The sequence below is a fragment of the Neopsephotus bourkii genome, unplaced genomic scaffold, assembly GCF_033783945.1.
Source record: "Neopsephotus bourkii isolate Nb327-2 ecotype Australia unplaced genomic scaffold, CSIRO-AGI_Nbou_v1 NB_1594, whole genome shotgun sequence".
NCBI lineage: Eukaryota > Metazoa > Chordata > Aves > Psittaciformes > Psittacidae > Neopsephotus > Neopsephotus bourkii.
Window position 1 is genome coordinate 320,011 of NW_026902070.1, and position 20,471 is coordinate 340,481.

At 40.2% G+C, this 20,471-nt stretch overlaps 1 protein-coding gene across 2 annotated transcripts in view; it reads left to right on the forward strand.

Moving 5' to 3' along the window:
• Positions 1–20,471, forward strand: part of PLPP1 (phospholipid phosphatase 1) — a 58,119-nt gene that overhangs the window by 35,590 nt on the left and 2,058 nt on the right. For both annotated transcript variants that reach the window (XM_061372094.1, XM_061372093.1), the window contains exons 4-5: positions 12,372–12,429; positions 19,679–19,855. In XM_061372094.1, the coding sequence (XP_061228078.1) occupies positions 12,372–12,429; positions 19,679–19,855 (235 nt within the window). The remainder of the gene's footprint in view (positions 1–12,371; positions 12,430–19,678; positions 19,856–20,471) is intronic.

The window sequence follows — 20,471 nt, forward strand, 5'->3', positions numbered from 1 at the left end:
CAAGATACCCAGATTCCACAAAGAGGAGTAGGCAGAGAGGACACTTAAAGGACAGATGATGACTTCTCCATTCCTTATTGGTAGCTAAGGCATACTTCCTAAACATGTCTGCTCTAGCCAGTTCATTGCAGATAGTTTGTGCATCCTGTTTGTTAGCATTCTTGCACCCAAAAGAGTTAATAGAAACCACAGATACTTAGCAGTAGGAGCTGTGAATTAATATTTTACTGTTTCTCTGCTGAGCGTACTTTGCTGTAGTTGCTGGTTGGCTGTCTGAAATGAGGTTTGTAAACAGTGAAGCTTGAATGTCTAGTAGAATAACAATACAACACAAGAGCTTATATTTTCGTCTAATACGTGAATTGTGGGATAAGTCTTCAACATGCAAAATATGTCTTTGTTGTTAGTATATCCTAACAGTTGATTGGTCTGGAAAAATACTTCAAGACTTCAAGATGGTGATGGACTGCCTTCTAACTGTATGGTTAGATGTCCTAATATATTGTGTGGTGACGTTAAGTGGTTGCTTCCTACTCATTTTGGCAGTCATGAGTTGCTAATTCCACCTTGATCCCCTTTGTGCAAACACGCATTGGTAATCTCTAGGTAGTAGGATCTGGAATCCAGGAGACATGCTCAAGCAGGCCAGCTTGAACCTGGAAAAGGTCAGTCTTGAGTGTGTCTCTAGACTTGGATTGTCATCTTAGAGGCAAATAATGGGTATTTTCTTATTGCTTGTAAAATCCAATCTCAAAGACAGTAAACGTGGTTTAAATAAAGGTTCTGTCAATTTCATTTTTTTTGAGGAGGAGGGATGTTAACTTACTAACAGCAGCAGGATTTTCTCTTCAGTTTTATGATATTCTTTCTAGAAGCAGGTAAAAAAGAAAAACCCAACACCCCCCCCCCAGCCTCCTTCTCCTCCCTCACCCCCCAACAAAAAGACCCAAACTTGAACAAAACCTCCCCCAAAACAACCTTAAAGAACCTGCAGAAACCAAGCTTTGGTGTTAAATAGTTGTGCTTATTTGCAAGGGCATCTGAATGAATTTAAATTACCAAACAATGCACAGGTGCTATATACAGCTTATAGTATTTTTTTTGGAACTTAATTTAGGATTGTGCTGTTGTTTTCACATCTATTATATGGCATGTTATAAACTTGGCAGCACAAGCAGCACATTAAATACCTTGTATAAAGGTCAGGTATATGGAATCTGATACTTTAAACTTACACTTTATCCACAAAATGTTAAAAATAAATATTGCAACATGAAGTATGCAGTACTTTTACTCAGTCTCTGCTGAATAATTTCAAAGGGTCAGTGATACACTAAGGTGGAAATAAACAAATTCTAGTTACTACTGGTGCAGACAATGCCTCCCTAAAACTTCAAAACTTGAAAGCATATTTCCTCAAATTTCCTGGTTTTAGAATCACTTCCTGCAGTAATAATGTAGAAAAAAAGTAGGTTTGTAATGTTAGTACTTGATAAGGAATGTGAGACAAAATGGTTGACAATGCTGTGTTGAACATACAACCTCTGAAAGCAAAAAGGCTTGTGATTAGTGTGTTCCTATTTTTCACATGCTCTGTACCTGATTTGCTGCTTTTGCCACAGTGGTCACAAAAGTCTCTGCAGAAACTAATTAGGGCCAATGAATTTATTAGATACAAGCTTAAAAATCCATTCAGATAGCTGGCAGTTGGGTTATGAAATTATTATTTGTAGTTTTGGATTAACGTAAATCTGTATTTTAATAATGGATTTCAGGATGATCATTACCTGCAGATGATGGTAGAAAATACTTTTAAAAAAGAGTCTTAAAATGTCACCAGAAAAAGTATTAGAACATTTCAGAACATAAACATGCTGGCTTCCTAAAAGGAAATGTTTTCTGCTTTTTCAGTTATACCTAAGAGATATCTTATAAAATTCTGAATCTTTATTTTCTGAAATTTTCATTGAACCTTTTCTTACTGTTGAATTGATTCTCCCCTTCACACCACCCCCGTATTGTTAACGTTCACGTCATCTTGAAGACTGTGGAGACCTGTGTGGCTGGATGGATTTTATGTATATACAGGAGGGAACCTCTGGAGGTCATCTGGTCCATCCTCCAGTTTAAAGCGGAAGTTACTGTAGAGTTCTGACACAGCCCTGTACATCCTGATCCTTCAAAAAACTCTGGGGGTGGCGATTCCACTGCCGGTTAGGAGAATCAATTCCTTCAGTCTTTCTTGCCCTTTCTCTAACCATCAGGCCCCTGCCTCCTGCAGGGCTTCTTAAAGATATCCGAACAGCCTCATCATGTCATCTCTTTACTGGTTGCACTGGACTGCCATCCATTCTCATGGATGTGCAAGTCCAGCTTTAAGTAAGCATGGTTAGATCTTCTTTGACTAGGCCTCTCCTCTAAACTTCACTGCTAGGCATCAAGATCTAGGAGGCTGAAAAAGTCTTGTTGGAAAAAGACGTCAAAATCTGAAACAAAGAAGGCATCAAGCACCTTCAGATTTTCTATTCCTTTGTCACATCATAGCTAACCCGGTCAAGTGGTGGGCTCATTTATCCTTGTCTCTGTTTTGCTGCTGACCTACCAGTTGACCACCTTCATGTTGCCCTTTGTATTCCTCAATAGCTCCAGCCTTGGCCTTCCCAGTTCCTCCTCTGCATGCTTGGGTGAGGCTTCAGTACTTGTCCATGGTAGGCAGTGTACTTCTGCTTCTCATGGTTTTATTTGTACCTAAACTCAATCAGAAGTTGCTCAAGAAATCAAGATGGCCTTTTGTTATTCTTTCTTGTTTTTTCTCCTAGGGGATGGATGGAATATCTGTGTTCTTAGGATGTTGTATCTGAAATCATAGCATTTTATGCAACCGGAGCTGTTGCTTACATGTCTAACTAGTTCATCTTTGCTCCTGAGCACTTACCCTATTAGGCCTGTCTGACAGCAGAATCAAAGCTATTGAATTACTTATCCCCTGCCATATTTGCTCTTCCAGCTGTACTTCTCTGCGAACCCTTTCTAGACACAAGTTCTATGCCTCTAGCCTCCAGAAGTTTTAATCTGTACTTCAGTGTTAAATTAGTGGATTCTAACACATTTTGGGCTTTTTCCTTCTCCCTTCCCTGTACATCAATTACTGTCTAAGCCTGAAGACTTGGCAATTCTTCATGTTATTGAGCCTTGGGCAAAACTTGAACCCTGGCCTCAAGCACCTAAGTGGGCTTCCCTCCTTGTTGAGCTTCTCTAATGACTTTGCATTTTCTTACCTTGCTGCATACCTTATGTTGACTGAAAAGGAGAAGGGTCAGCATGTCATTTAATTTCTTGAACCCTACAATTCACTTTTACTCCAGAGCTTATTGAATTCTCATTTAAAGTGCAGATCCAGGCTTCCTGTCTTAAAATATCTATGGTTGAGGTTTTGTTGGCTTGTTTCTGTTCTTCTGTTGAGACATAGATGTGAGTGCTTTCTGCCTTCTTCATATATGAGATCTGCTCCAAACCTGATTTCATAAGTGCTAGATGTGTCCCTTTCTGATGGAATTTTGTTGTCCTTTCAGGCTGCAACTGAAAAATCTGGACTGAATTTCAAATCTGGGTAACTGCTGGGTCCAGCTTTTGCTTTTTTTTTTTTTTTTTTTTTTAAAAAAAGATTAAAAAGAAAATTGAAGTCCTCCTGAATGCAATTCAAAACTCTTTTCACATTTTTTAACCTGAAATATAGCCACTAGTTCCATAACAAAGTATTTTCAATGTTAGGCAACTAAACAGTTCAGGTTCCTACTCCTGAAAATGGAGAGAGTGGTATTGATTAGAGCTTTTTAAAATGGAGAAAGTGGAGGTATTACATGCAGCAATGTTCTGTAATCTTCATGTAAACCTTGCAGCTTTTTTAGTTCCAGGGATGTAAATTGCTTAATTCGCATGCTGCTGCTATGAGATACAGAACAATTGCAGATGGAAAGGCATAAATAAACATAACATGCTATTTCTCAGTTAACACACCACAAAGTTGGGAGTAGGAAGTAGGGGCTCAGGTCTTTTCTAGAGAAGGATGTGAGAATATATCTAAACAGTATTTAAATTTTAGCTATGACACAAAGAGTATGTTTGTATTACGTATGTGCATACATGCCATGTCTTGCATAACCTCTGTTTCTGAGCAAACAGAAGGTGGTGAAGGTGATCTGCAAATGAGTACTGACAGTGGATGATGTACTTAAAGTGATTACCTTAATTCTCTTCTGTAGTGTACAAGGAATTTGCTGTTAAAGCTTTTAGTAGCTGAAGATTGAGTCACACTGTAAATCAGTCAGTTCTGAGGAAAGACATGCTTTAATTTTTCAAGAGCCCTAGAATCAAATTAGAAAAAAAAATTTTTAATCCCCCCCCCCCCCCCCCAGTCTTTGTTCTCTAGGACAGCAGCATATAAAGGAGGAGGGACAGAGCAGTGGCATGGGTATTCAGAAGGCGAACTGGATGCCAGCATGTTCGTTTAGGCCACTAATGCTCTCTTCTTGTAGTCATGCTAAAATTTGGTTGCAGTGTGCAGTACAGTTTGTTGATTTATGCTGTTGTTTTAACACTGATTAAACTAATCCCCATCAGCACACATTCTTGTACAGTGTGAAGTTTTGTTTGTTGCTTTGGTTTTTTGTTTGTTTGTTTTCATGTGTAATAGTCTTCTCTGTGTGCTAACGGGCCCTAAATCAACCTGCTTGGGCTTCCTGAGTTTACTACAAATTTTTCTTGGACACAGTGTTTACTGTATTTTATCTGAGCAGTGCAGGTTTGTTACAATAATGCAATAAGTGACTTAAAAAGTATTTTTGTTAAGTTATCACTTTTTATCTTTTCTACTGAGTACAGACGTTAGGGTGAGACCTGGAAGTTCAGCGTTCTGGGTCTGGAGGGGCACCGATAACATAGTGACCAGAGAGCTCCACGAAGCTGTCCTTTCTGGTTTATTCCTCAGATCAGTAAACACATACACAAAAGTGAAACCTTTGACTCTGAAATGGTAAATATTAATCCATGCTTTACAAGTCTGTCTGCTTCAGAGGCACTCTGCAGTCTGAGATCTGTTAGGCTGCAAAACAGACTTCATGGAGCTTGCAGGGATATGTGTGTGTGTGTGTGTGTGTGTGTGTGTGTGTGTGTGTGTGTGTGTGAGAGTGTAACTTTCTCGTTTCACTTTGGCTAGTTGAAGGTCTCTAATTTCAGTCTACCACTTTGTTCTATTTGTGGTAACAGATAATGCATCTATTAAGGTTCATAATTATAACTGTGTTACTAATGTACAGATTCATATTACAATTGTATGTCTAAAGGAAAAAAACCAGTCCCCTACTTCATTTGACGTATTGCTCCCATGCTGACTGCTCTCAAAACAGTGTGTAGTCTGCCATGGCAAACTCCAAATGTGATCCTCAAAGGAGCTTTTAGGAAATTAGAGCTGACTGTTTTGAACTTTGTAATTTATTTAAATACTATTGCCAAGGTGCTGCCCTTTGCCAGTCATTTGTCAGGAACTTCATTTCAACTGGTAAGTGTAGTTGAACCACACAGCAGCTCCAAGTAGCTGGGCATCTGTGCCAGATGGCCTGTACGGGGCTAACCTGCGTAACTTTGTTTTGCAGTTTGCCCAGACTTTGAAACTCTTACATTTTCTGTTACACCTACACCTTCAAAACTGTGACTGTGTTTAAAAATAAAAAACAACAAAAGAACACAAGCTTCATACATTAGTTCCATTTTAATTGAATACTTTTGTTTTCCTGTTTCATTAGATAGCCTTCGCAATTGGTTTGCTTTACAATTTTTAAATCTAACCCAAGAGACCAGGCTTTTGCTTCAAGTTAACCCATCTCTATGAAACAATTGTTTCTGTCTCCTTTTTCTCTCCCCTTTCTCTCTCCCCCTGCACGCTCAGTACTGGGAATATTTCTATGATGAAGTGATAATTTTGCATAAACTAACTTAGCTTGTATGAATGTTCCAGTATTTTGTTTCAAAACGTCTTAAACCTTTGTCAAAAATCAAACTGCACTTAATTCAGCATAACTAAATGGATTACTTATCTAATCTGGCAGTTTCTAGCACTGTGGATAAGAAATTTCTCTAAAGCTGCTACGGGCTTATTAACTATGTGCTTGCTTGGGGCATACTGGTATGTTGGCTGTAGCATTCTAATTATTTCTGTTACAGAACTGAAGTGCTCTACAGTACTGAAACTTTTGTGCTCAGGAGTTTTCACCACAGGCTAATTTAGTAGTTTTCAATTCTAAAAAGATAGTAAAAAAATCTCAAGGAGCTTGGATATGAAAGCAACTGAAAGAGAAGAATGGACGGTTGCATATGTGCACTGGTATTCAGATGATTCAGCTTCTCCTTTAAACACTGCTTCTCCGTCTTCTCTCATTACTGTTATTCCAACATGTAACATGGCTGATTTGGGAATATTTCTAGTCCTGATGAATTAATTCATCACTTCTCAGGACTGGATTTTAGGCAGGGCACCTATACTCCATTTTACATGGAAGGAAACACAAAATACGGTAGAAAATGAATCTTTAAATATTTAAACTTTAGAAGCTTCGAGACTACAGTGGATGATGAAATAGGGGCTGTACTTGACCTAGAAGCAAAAAGAGCTGCTTTTACAACAGAAATTAACTGGTGGTAGGGAGAATCAAGTTTAAAGGGTGGACTTGCTTTAACCAATTGAGATGCAGTTCTGCAATCTGGATCATGTTTCTGATCTTGCATCTCCTTTGCCCTGATGTAAATTGGCTCTTCTCAGTGGTGATGAACAGCATTCATTTTCATAACTGAAAACAAAACTTTTAACCCCTTAATGGTTTTCAGAAAAAGCTGTGCTTGCAATCTGTCTGATACTTCAACAGCCTATTATGCTGAAGTCATTAGAAAACAAAGTTTGTGTCTTGTGCTCAGCACACCCTGAAAGTATTTGGAAGCTAGCTATGCCTAAGCAAGCAGGTAAATGCATCTTCTCGGCAGAATTTCACTGATTTGCAAAGCTTATGTCAAAGTTAATAGAGTGGAAAAGTCTCCTAAGATAAGATTTTGGACGAGTCTTGCTCAAACAGTACTGTAGGAACTGAAATCCCGATAATGCTGACAGTTCTGAAGCCTTCTTTTCCTTTTCCCCTTCAAAGATTACAAACTTCTGTTGGGGGAAGGGTTCTCCACAATTACCAAGTGCTTCATGCCCAAAGTGGTTTCTTAGAGAGGGAATAACAGTCAAATCCCTGATTTGACAGGGATTATCTTTTTTTTGTTCTCATTCCCTTTATGTAAAATGATAATAACACTCCTGTGACTCAGAACAGCATTACATGGATAACTTGTGCAGACACGGTTAATGGAAGAGAAGCCTGTAATCTGATGCATGTGAGACAGAGGTATTAGTCTGCAGAAATGCTGGTTTGAAATGTTGGTCCCCCTTGCTGCTATTTTCACTTTTAACACTTTCCTGAGAAGGGATTATTAGGAAAGAGGAGTAAACAAACTCCTGATTTCTTTTTTCTTCCCTGTTGGAGGAGGCTAGCTAGAAATGTAGTGGGAAGTTAAACTTCTGCTTTGTGTGTTGAGCTAAATTGGGTGACAATGTCAAAACTGACAGATGAGAACATTTGACAGTGCTTTTGCAATAAGCATATGGAATGCCATTGTAGCCTGCCAGTTGGTTGGACTCTGTAATATTGAGATCCCACGTCTGTGTGTGGTAGTGAATGCCAGGAGTTGGCAACTTCTTCCTCCCTAGATAAAACTGGAATATTTAGAAGTTCAAGATGCAGGTTGACTGCTGCTCATATGAAAGGGAAAAAATAGGAGGAGGAGGAGATTTTTTTGACAGGTTATTTTAGATAATGTACATTCTATCTGTCTATTTTGATGTATTTTAAGACACTACTTCAATTCCCAACAAATTATGCCAGCAGAATTTTTTAACAAGCTTAAGAACCTGGTCAGCCTAGCAGTGAATACAGTTCTATGTCAGCAGAATAAGCAGGGAACTTAAATTTGTGTAAGATAAGAGGAAAGATGTGTATAGTCTTATGTGTTAAGTGTCAGCATCATTCAAATTTTCTATCTGCTACTACTACCTAAAGTAGGGCTAAGTGCATGTACCTGTCACCCCGAATATGATTAGGGAATTGTGCAAGACACTTAAGTCTTATGTCAAAACGCCTTTGTCAATATTATCCATATGGGGATTACTGAACTGGAAAGACTTCATCAGCTTTTTCCTTTCAGTAAGCGTAATGCTTTATACTTAGAGTGTGGGTTTAAATGCTGGAAGAAAAGGTAGAAGTGGAGGAAAAACTGGGAATGTTGTATTTTGAAAATGGGTTTCTAAGTAGTTAAATACATGAACTGCTTGTGCGTTTTATTTAAATATTTCTTTGCAGTAATCACAGAAGCACTTCATTACAGAGTCCTCAAATTTTTCAATCCCTGCCAATCTTGAAAGTTGTCCTCCTGCAGCACTTGAGAAAAGCGCAGGTGCTGTGAAAACATGCTGATTGCTGAGTGCAGACAAAACTGAGTAAAGAATATGGTGCTTCAGCTGAAGCGTAGGACTAGCACTTCATTAAACCACATCCTCATGGCATTTAGATTCTAGGAATATTTCACTGACAAGCCTGTGGAGCTGTCTGGCTTACTCAGCACAGATGTGCAGAGCTACAGCTCTGTCTGGCACTTATTCCAGTCCAGATCAGTGAAATGGGTAACATGAATGTCAGCGGAAGCTTTGAGTTGGAATTGGAGAATCCAGAGAACTTCAGGTTAGAAGGGACTTGGTGGCTAACCCAGTAGTGGTTTTATTTGCATTGATGTGGGAGCGTGCATAACATTTTGCTGGGCCTCCTGTTTTTCTCTAAGGGATCATTCCATAATTCAGTACTTGTATTGGAAAGATCCCCTTATCATTCAGCCTCTGCTAGGCTTATTGTGGCACCACAAGATAAGCTTTCTTCTAGTTTATCCATTTCTACTGTAATCTCTAACACTCTCGCCATTTAATGCCCCAGTGTACCATATGTATTTAGTTATTTTCCTGTATATTTTTCACTAAGGCTCTTAATTTCCCTATCGGACTCCTGTACTTTGCTTAAATGCTTAAACGTGTACTTTCTGTGCTTACTTTTTCATGTACTTTTTTTCCTGTATTTTGCATAAATGCTTAAACAGTACCTTCTATCAAGAGGCTAAATTGCCTTTGTGCATGGAAAGGAACAGAACAGAATCACACGGCTGTCCCACAAGGCCATCTGTTTCAGACATGCTAATCTGGGATTGGAAATCCTGGCTGAAAGTACTAAGTGGTTCAGTTCAATTACATCTTTTAGGAATTGTTTGTACTCTGATTATTTTCCCAGGTAATCTTTAAGAGCTGTAGTGATTAATTGCAATCAGTCTTATGGCAACCTTTTAAAGAAATCGAGAGTCTTTACTTTTGTCTTTATAATAAGCCATGTGGAAGTTGTGGCAAAACTAAGTTTAAAGAAAGCTGAACAGCCATTAGGTTATCTTGTTTTAAGACCTTTCTGAGACATCCTGCTGTACTGTAGACATCGGAAACTTTAGGCCTCAGCCAAGATCTGAAACTGGTTTTGTGTTGTTACTTAAGGCATTCTTCTAACTTGATAGTAATGTACTGCCCAAGTAGAAATAAGTAAAGCATTTTCCTGTTAAAGCCTTGTTCCTCACATCAGAAGGGATCTGTGAGGTAGGTACTGGCTAAGTAAAAGGCATGGATCTGTGTCTGCAAAGCTGTTATTTTGATGCCAGACTGCCATCTTTTAAACAATCAAAACAAGACTTAACACGTAACCAGCTCTTATTTCATGTTCACTGGATGTTGTTCTAATATTAATTTGAAAGAGAACTCCTGAAATCTGATGTGCAAATTCCTACTGGAATAATTTAGCCTTCATTAGTGAAAGCTAGGGGGTTTGAGAGTTGTCTGTACCATATTATTTATACATTTATTTTCTTGTGATACTTAGCATTCTTAGTACTAGTAAATAATGCTGGCTAATGGCAAGATAGCACCTGCTGCATGATCCCAAAGCCTGGGCTGTGCAGCAGCTTGGCTGGTTTGAAGACAGAAAGTTACCCTGGTTTGGGGATGACACTGTTTGCGTGCTGAGGAATCGCTGGGAAACTCTTCCATTGTCAAACCTAGTGTTTGAAAGGGTTCTAAGATTTCTTTAATTTGTTAAAGATACGTCTGTTCCTTAAAGAAATCTAGAGACGACAGTATTGCCAAAAAAATGTCACTGGGATTGCACGATATACGAGTTGGATCAATACTTTGTCCCAGTTGTATTTCTGGCAATACTTCATGTTCTAAGCACAACGTTTTCAGTCATGTACAGCATACTTATTTATGCCTGATGAGAATGCCTTCATTATTTTGTAATCTTCAACTTCCAACAAGGCATTTTTTATGTTGGGCTAATACATTCCTAAAACCAAGAATGTCAGTAGTCAACAACATCATTAAACTGCATAAGAACTAAAAAAAAACCCAAACCCCCTCCTTAAAGTATTTGGTTTTATTCCTTTTTCTTACTTATCAGCCTTCTGAATTCCTTTAGTTGGCAATAGGTTGCCTTCAAGAACTGCAGGAAATGTAATCTCATGGACAACAGGAATAGCCCCAAAGTCAGTGGATAAAATACTGGCATAGGAGCCATGAATTCCTTAATCTGTCTTCTGTTCTGTAGAACAGCATGCTTTGCTTCCATGGCTCAGAAGACATGTTTATCTGAAAGGCAAAGCTCTTCCAAATGCTTACTCTGTTGGCTTTCATAGTGGACACTTGCCCAGAGTTTTCAACTGGTGAAGAGTTAAAGTAGTAGAGATGTCTAGCTAAAATGTAATGTTAATGGCTTTGAAATTTTCAACATCTTAAGATGACACATTGTTAATACAGGTTTTCTATTTAATAATTGAAAAATATCTGTTTGTGCATGAATATACAAATGTTGACACACAATTCATCTTACTGTTTTCAGGATTGTTTATTTAGTACTTCTGAAACAACTTCAGAGTTATTTCTCACTGCACTATTAGCAATGCTTTGCCTCAACTATAAACCAAGAACTCTGAAACCTATGGAGGAAAATTCTGTGTGGTTTTCTTTTCTCGCGACAGCTGATGCAGTTTTGTAATGTTACACATGCAAATTAACGCAGAAAGTTTTGCAGTTTCACTTGTGCACAAGATAGTTTTATTGCTGCCTTTGTGGTATTTGAGTAGTGAATGTTTAACTCAATTATCTAACTGCATATCAGAGCTGACTTCATTAGCCTTGTTCAAAGGCTAGAAATGTTTTCTTCACCAGGAATTTCCCTGGCCTCGGGCTTTCTGCCTGGCTGAGGCACCAAAAGCAGGGCCCCGCTGGATACGGTGGAAGGCAATCTAGATTGCTGTGAAACTTTTAATTAAGTTGGCCTTGTTTGGGTATGCTCTGTTATGTAGCTGAATTGCACAGGAGCCTGGCTGACAGCCTGTCGAACAGCACAGGTACAAACTCGGTGCATAAAATAGAAAAATACAGTGTAAGTATAGTTTTTCCACTTTTATTTTAAAAAATAGTTTTAAGTACAGTCTTTCCACTTTAGACAGCATTAGAATGTCTTTCCATGTTGCCTTCTATTCCTGACAAGAAGTGGGTGGCGTTTGTTTTACAGCTTTGACACAGCTCATCACAGAAACCGTCTGTGCAGGAGGGAACCTTCGGTATCAGATGCGGAGTCCCTTCAGTCTGGACCTGCTCGAAGCCTTTATGAACTGAAGGCAGTGCTGCCACTCTTTAAATGAGATAGCTAAGCATGAGGCTATTTCTGAAATAATAGATAAGGGGGAGTGTCGTCGACCAAAAGCTACTGATTTGTTTGGGGTGATTCAGCGTGTACGTTGTGGCACTGTGACTATCGGATAGTATACATTTTTAAATAACTTGTTTACAGTATTCTGGTATTTATCAAGAAGAAGAAACAAAACTGTTTTAAACAGCACTTGATTTCTAGCTTTGAGGATGTGTTCACTTGCTGTTCCAACTTTTTATTCAAAGCACTAGTAATTACTAACCTGATGTGGACGTCAAGTGAATGCTGGAATAGGATAGCTGCTGAGTGGTGAAGTCTGTGCTGTTTGTCAAAAGCCATGTCAGACATCTGATGTGCTTAGAATGCCTTCTTGAAGAAAAAGCATGTAATGTTTGCATTTTTCCAGTTCACTTGTGTAAGACAAATTAGTATCACTGCAGACTGGATGTTGCAAAAGAAAAATAATGAGATGTTTGCCCTCTTCTCTTCCAGACTATCATTTTACTCTGGCCATTCTTCGTTCTCCATGTACTGCATGCTCTTCCTAGCAGTAAGTATGCTCTTTCCATCTAAGTGGATTAGTGACCTAGTGCAAAAGTTGCGATATTTACTTGGCTTTCTTACCTTGTCTGTGGTTGAGACAAGAGACAAGAGTCCAGTACCAATAAGAGACTTTGTGGAGATTAGAGTTCTACTTTCTTCTGTCCTGTAGTAAGACTGTTAGTCCAGAAACTGTGGGGAAGCCTTCACAGGGACATCTGAAGAAGGTTAATGACTCCTGTGCATGATGATTTTACATTTCTATTAACACAGCATTACTGCATACCAACCTTTTCATTGAATGTTGTCTCTTTATTAAGCAATAATAAAAAGGAGTTATTTAAAAAAAGGATGCAGGTGTCTTCAAGCAGATAGCTAGCACAGGAAGGTAAAGAAAATGGCTCTCTAATTCTCCCCTTGCCCATGTGGCAAGGCAGAGTGCTGCCTCTGGCTCTACACCAAACCTGAGGCACTTAAAACCTGTTTACCTGAACTCTGATGCTGGCTTCATCTGCTCTTTGCACACTTAGTCCAGCCATGGACTGAGTCAGGAGCAGGATGGAATTGTTAACATGTGGCATTGCTCATAGGCAGTATTAATCATAACCAGACACTAGTGTGCTGGTTTCTGGAGAGACTGGAGGTGCCTGCCATGTGTGCATACTGGAGAAAATGTACTGTTAAATGTTACTTGCTGAACATGTATACTGTGACAGGTGAAGCTGTGATTCCATAGAGAACAAGTCTTATGAGGAGCAGCTGAGGGAACTGAGGTTGTTTAATCTGGAGAAAAGGAAGCTCAGGGGAAACCTTACCGCTCTCTACAGCTACCTGAAAGGAGGATGGAGAGAGGTGGGTGTTGGTCTTCTTTCCCAGGTAACAGATGGTAGAAGTAGATGAAACAGCTTCAAGATGTGCTAGGGGAGGTTTAGACTGGGTATCAGGAAAAACTTCTTCACTGAAAGGGTTGTCAAGCATTGGAACAGGCTGCCCAAGGAAGGGATCAAGCCACCATTCCTGGAGGTATTTAAAGAGATGTAGATGTGGTATAGTTACATGGTGTAGGGGTGGACTGGGCTGTGTTAGTCTGATCTTTTCCAGCCTAAATCATTCTATAGAGGTAATGCTTTTCAAAAACAAGAGTACATCTTGGGGGAATCAAAGGAGAAATTCTCTCTCACAGATGGCACTGTAAAATGAGAAAAGCTTGAACTGTGTGGCATGAATCAGTCATAGAATGGGTAAAGGGACACCTTCCACTAGACCAGCTTGCGCAAAGACCCGTCCAATCTGGCTTTGAACACTGCCAGAACATACAGCAGCTGCAGCTTCTCTGGTCACCCTGTTCCAGCGCCTCACCACCCTCACAGTAAAGAACTATTTCCTATTATCTAAACCTACCCTCTTCCAGTTTAAAGCCATTCCCCCTTGTGCTGTCACTACATGCCCTTGTGGAAAGTCCCTCTCCAGATTTCTTATAGGTCCCTGTAGTTACTAGAGGACTGCTACAAGGTCTTGCAGAGCCTTCTCTAGGCTGTTTTCATAGCAGAGGTGCTCCAGCCCTGTGATCATCTTTGTGGCCTCCTGTGGACTCTCAACAGCTCCATGTCCTTCTTATGTCTGGAGCTGACTTCCAGATGAGGTCTCATGAGAGCAGAGTAGAGGGGCAGGATCACCTCCTTCGACCTGCTGGTCACGTTCCTTTTGATGCAGCCCCGCACATGGGTGGTTTCTGCACACTGAAGCCAGCTCATGTTCAGTTTTTCATTGACCAACACCCCCAAGTACTTCTCCACAGGGCTTCTCTGAATGATATTGATTTAAATCTGGGTCTAAAATAATTTCATTTGTTAAACAGCTTATATAATACACCTATTTAAATAAGCAGTAGTATATATCACTTTAATTCTTACAGCATAGAGATCAGGATGTTATCCTGCCATATACCTGTAAAAAAGACAGCTGGATCAGTCGAAGGCCTGGATTTTTAGCCTACTTCCTGGTTAGGCTTATAGTTTCTTCTAGTTTCTAACTCATTAGTATGTGGAATGAGTGAAACCACAGAAAAAACCTGTTTGCACACTGTCAGGCCAGGAAGTTGTGCTGGAGAATGTATTTCGAAATTAATTTGGCAGAACTAGGGGTGTCAGTTTGCTCCAGACAGAGCCTTTATCTCCAGGATGCTCTTGCCAACAACAGCCTTATGTTGAAACTGGAACGAGCTTGAGCTGCAGCAGTATGTGGGAACCCAGTGACCTAATAACAGATGCCAGATCCCAAATTGCCTCTGTCATCCCCTCCCCTGCCTGCTCGTTGCCTTATGGAGTTAAATGCTGGCACAATCTCTTCTGTATCAACACACCATCTGATCTTGACTTGGGGAATGGGAGGATGAGCATAGCCTAACACCTCTTCTAGCAATGTCCACGCAAACAAATTGGCACCCTTTCCCTTGAGGGTGAATGCTGTAGTTGATCATCAGGTCTTCCTTCAACTTTGTTTTTAAACTTACATCTGAAAGCTGTTGCGAATTAAAAAGCTAAATGTATGGTGTCTTCAGTAGTGAGAATGAGCCCACTGCAAGCATTGCAGTTGGCAGACATGAGTGCCTCCCTGAGGATCAGGTTGTTGTAATGGAGTCAGTCTTGGCTGTAGCTGGCCTGAGCACCCGGGATGAGGAGAAGAAACCCAGCCAAGCTGCCTTGCTATTCTGGGGATGGCAGCATGTTTGTGTTGCTTTGCCTTGGGATGAAAAGGGATGATGAGTCTTTGCATGATGTAACTTGAGTGGCTTTCAAACTCTCCCACATTTCATTGGGAAAGAACAGCTTGTGTGTACAAGGACACAGGGAATTACAGATGAGAACAGGACGGGAATTGGTGTTTCAGTGACCTGGGCCGACCGCCTTCTTTTACAGAGATCATAGGCTAAACAATGCGTTAGGCTGTTTTTTTGTACTCCTGCTCCTAAACGTGCCAGTCAACCTTTGCTCTTGAAATACTCCTCTTTAATTGTTTATGTTGGGATCAGTGGTTTGAGTGTTCATTTTCCCCCCTTAATTCAGCTGTTCAATGGATCAGTTCCCTGTACCAGCTCACTGTAGGGCTGTTCAAACATCAGTCAGCACAGGGGCGTCAGGAGGACTACATGGTTAGAGTAAAAAGGGACAGGCTGTGCCTTTGAATAGCAGCCCATGTATACCTCCACCTTGAAGTGACTGCATAAGTATATCCTTTCCCTTCACCTTAAACATCATCCAGTTCCAACCCCCTGCCACAGTGCCCCTCACACCTTCCACTAGTCCAGGTTTGCTCAAAGCCCCATCCAATCTGGCCTTGAACACTGCCAGGGATGGGGCAGCCACAGCTTCTCTGGGCAACCTGTGTCAGCGCCTCAACACCCTCACAGTAAAGAACTGAAAGAATCACAGAATGATTGTATGCAAGAGGATTTCTCATACTTCAAAATGTAAAACATTTTAACAGTACAGAACTTTTTGTTTAATAAGACTTGAAAAAATCTGAAAAGGTACTGAATGGAAAATGGCTCAAGATTTTTAAGAATCAAACCTCAGTATCTGAAGTATGACATTGTCTAGAGAACTGATTAGGTTTTGATAGTGTTAAAAGAATTTTGTGCCCTAAAGGTGTTGACTGTAAAGTTTTCTTGTTTAGCCTCTAGAAGTCTATCTAAGACATTAAACTTCACTTTAAAATTAGGTAGGCAGGCATATGTATATTAATACTGCTTTGGTGGAAGAGCAAATATGTGAAAGTTATGCTAGAAACGTTGAGTAGCAAATAATTCTTCAGTTGCAGAGACCCTTCCATTCACATCTGCGGCTTCTTTCAAGAAACCACAAAGTGGCTGTGAGTTTCTCCTCATTCCTGTGTGTATTTTTAGAAATGAAGTACCAGACCATAGATTAAGAAAAAACTTGTGTTCAGGATGTGTGTGGTGTACAGAACATACTTGCATTATAGAGTAAGCATTAGCTAGTAGGGGAAAAAAGTTGGGAGATTATTTAATCCCATTACAATGAAGTTTCTATGAAATCTATTTGTGCACCTTAAAAAGAATAAACATGAGAAACACTAGGATGGAGGAGTGAAGGGAAATAGGTCATAGCTGAATGCTACTACTGAATGATGAGACAGATGGTCAGAAACAGGGTATCAGGGAGCTAGCATGATGAAATAGCTGTCATGGATAGGAGCATGTTGCTACCAGAACAGCTCCGGATGCTCCTGCTGCATTCATAGTCTCACAAATATATTTTTCAGCAGCAAGTGAGATGCTGGCAAGGAGCATTACATCAGTAGTAATGAGATGACGTTTCCTAAGTTCCCACTGCTTCTGTAGATTAATTTTACTTGTAAAGCTTGTTCCTTTCCAGCAAAGAGATTTAGGTGAGGAGACTGGCAGGGACTTGCTTGTTTCCCTTCTTTCAGGCTGAGCTTAAAGTAGATGACTTCAGAGAGGAACAGAAGAACATGAGGCATGCTGTGCCTGTCGGGAGAGGCCCTGTGAACAGTTTAAAGTCACTGACTACCATCAGTCATCAGGGTCAAAGTAGCAGTAAGTGTTAGTGCAGTGTAACACCAAGACATCTCTATACTCTTCATATAATGCTATACAGAGGACTTGGGCATGCTTCTGGTATCAACCCTGGTTCATACTTAGTGGAATTGTAAGGTAGAATCTCTTTGGCTAGTCCATTTTCCTGTGCTGGCTTGTTTCAACCCAGGCTCATGGCTGTTGTCTTGCAAAGAGTGAGTCACAGCAGTAGGAAGAATCTTTGTGGGGGAGCACAACTGCCTGAGCCTATTAAAAGCAGTGTCAGTTTGAAGTCACCTGCTTAAAATAACGTGGTATTTGCTATTGCAGCAAATACTCTCAACTGAACAAAAACAAGTAATAGAGAAAAAACAGTTGTAACCAGAACAGCTGCTACTTCTGAAATGAAATACAGCAGTGATCAGTCACACTGACATTTACCTGTGGTGTGATTTCTCACCCTTCTCACACCTAGTTTTAGAGTAATACATATCTCCTGGTAGAACGTGCAAGGGCTTTGGGCATTTCCTCTGCAACTATTGGATCTGGCGGTGTGAAGAAGCACCTAGAATTGGTGAAGCCTGTAGCCAACTGCATGTATTCTGCAGCTGATAGAGCAGCTCCAGATATTCTCTATGACTGGATGTTACACTTTTAGTATGAAAATAAAGTCTTTATGTAGATGTTAAATCCAAGTTTCTTGTTTGCTTTCTCAAGCAGAAAGAAAATCTGAATACATGCTGTGTAAGGGAGATTCTAAGACTATTTTATTGGTTGTTAGGTGTTGTGGACTACCATCTTTCCAAATTTGCTTTTTCTGTGGTTTGCCTCATTTTCTTCCTCTGTTCAGAAGTAAGCTTATCTGCAGTTGCATAACTGTCTTTCGTTTCTAATATGTCTCTACACCTTTGCCAACTACCAGAAATGCTTACATGGAAGAAACTTTATTACAGCAAGGTATTTTTAGCTGCCTTAAGCAGAATTTGGTGGGAATAGGGAAAGGGGAAAGAAAAGTCAGCATGGAATTGTCAGCCAGCTCTTCTTAGGCTACCAGCATGTCCTCCTTGGACCCACCTCTGCTCCATTTGGCAAGCAGGCAGGTAGTGTTGTGGTCTACTCTGAGTAAATTCAGATGTGGTATTAATATATGAACATTAAAACACCTTTTGTTAAAAGAACTGAGACAGCTAATTTTTGAAGTGGCTGCACAACATTTACCTACTGGTGAAACTAAGGTCACCAGAAATAAGCAGTGCCTGCCTACCACCTGAGAGGGGAAAATATTTCCAAGTTCAGGCTCAGCTGTAGCTTCTTCAGAGGCTGATTCCACCCTGACCTATTAAAGACAGTTATGGATAGGGTTGATCCTTCTGATGCTCCATTTATAGCTGAAAAAGTCAGCATGCCAAAAATGATGATGTAGAAGTTAGTCAGAGAAGCCAACCAAACATTTCCCACATGTTTAACTTTGGAAAGTAACACCTTTGCACCCACAGTGCATGCTCTATGCCTGTATTTATATTGTAAATCTAATGCTGCTAAAAGGCAGCCATGGCTTTTGTTGGCAAGGGGGGATCTACCAGCAGTTTAGTGTGCTGTTTTGCTGTGGTTTTAGTCAGCTTCTATGACTTTGCAGGACTGGCAGTTAAGGGTCTGTACTTGGAACAGAAGTTCTTAGGTGGTACTGAAGAGAGAGACTTGACATGTTAAATATAACTTCCAGCTGTATTGTTCTTCTCCATAAATAGGGTAACCATGGTGCCTTTTTTGGCAACAGGATCAAGTTGTCAGTTCTGCTTACAGGGTGGATTTGGAGAAGCTCCTCTTAGAGCTGAAATAAGAGGTTTCTGTCTAAACAGACTGGAGAGGGAGACAAAGCAGGGTCTTGGGTTAGATGGGAAAGTAATGGAGTTAAGTACTGTGAATTTGAGAATGCATCGAAAGCGCAGATACAACATAAATAGAGCTGAAGGGAGAGAAAAAGCATGGGACCTGCACATGCTAACTTGCTTACTGGAGTGGCAACATGGTTAATATGCAGCTAGAAAGGACAAGGAACACATGGAGCTCAGTGAAATACACAAGTGTGGAATGTGATCCTAGATGCTATCGGTCACCGTATTGAGTTAGTTCTGATGCTTGACTGGAATGTGATGCCAGAAGGCTGATCATGCTAAAGGTGACTGGAATTGAGAATAAAGTAAAAAAGATTGTCAGGTCTACATATATTATATGTAAATGTCACCAAAGATGTTAATGATCTCCCTGCTCAGAGCAAGACAGGGCTCCCTGTATTTGGAGGACTGTAAATTTGGATAGTTGCTGTTTGTTTTTAGTAAGACTTACCTGTAGTTAATTCAGCAGTTAAACACTGCATTCTTTCTAAGCTGTAAGTATCTCTGGTATTACTAGTACCTTTATTCTGAAAACTGTGATTTGTCAGCTTGGTACAAACACAGGAAGTACCTATAAGCACTTATATGATGGTGTCACATAGTTTTATATAAAACCATAAAGACTAACACTGACTATCAAACTCTGCCATAGCATACTTATGAGAGTAAAGGTCTTTGAATATCTGTGGACATCATCATGTCTCTGAACACAAATTTCAGCTCTTTGAACAGACCCTGCATGATTTTACACAATTATTGCTTCTGTATTTGGTGCATTTTTTGAACTACTTTTCTTTTCCTTTTAGCTTTACCTTCAGGCCAGAATGAAAGGAGACTGGGCAAGACTTTTACGTCCTACCATACAGTTTGGTCTTATTGCTTCATCCATCTATGTGGGTCTGTCACGTGTATCTGATTACAAGCATCACTGGAGTGATGTTTTAACAGGACTCATTCAGGGAGCTGTGGTAGCCGTGCTCATTGTAAGTAATTCCTGAGGAGAGAGGGGGGTGCGTGTGTGTGTGTGAGTGTGTGAATGCTGCTTTTATAAGCAGCACCTTAAAACTTTCAGAGGAAAGCAGGCCTCTCTTCCTAGTGCTTCTCCTCTCCAGCAACATTCAAAGTAACTCCTTGAAATGGGTGTAGCAATAGTACTTTAGTGAGTGAGGCAGAGACTGCACCAATTATGAGTGGCTTTTTTAGCTGCTGGGCAACATGAAATTTTCCCTGCCCCAGAGCTTTTGAAACAACCAAGTTAGAAATGATCAACTGCAAAACCCTGTGGGCCTCTAAACAACCCTACCTTCTGCTTCTAGCCAAATTCTACATCTCGAGCACAACAGCAGAGGAGAACTGTGCATGAGGTAAGAAGGGCAAAACCCAAAGCCTTTAAGGATAAGGGCAGCATGAAAATATCAATCTCTGCCATCTTAAAGAGCCTGTTTTTTCAGTCTGATGGGAAACAAAAACTCTTCAGCATGCCTTGTGTGCATTTTGAGTGCTGAAACTGTGTTCACAAGGCATGTGAAGCTGAGCTGTTCTGATGAGTGAAGAGTTATCCCATGGAAAAGAGGATCAGCTAAACTTGGAGCTGCGAGC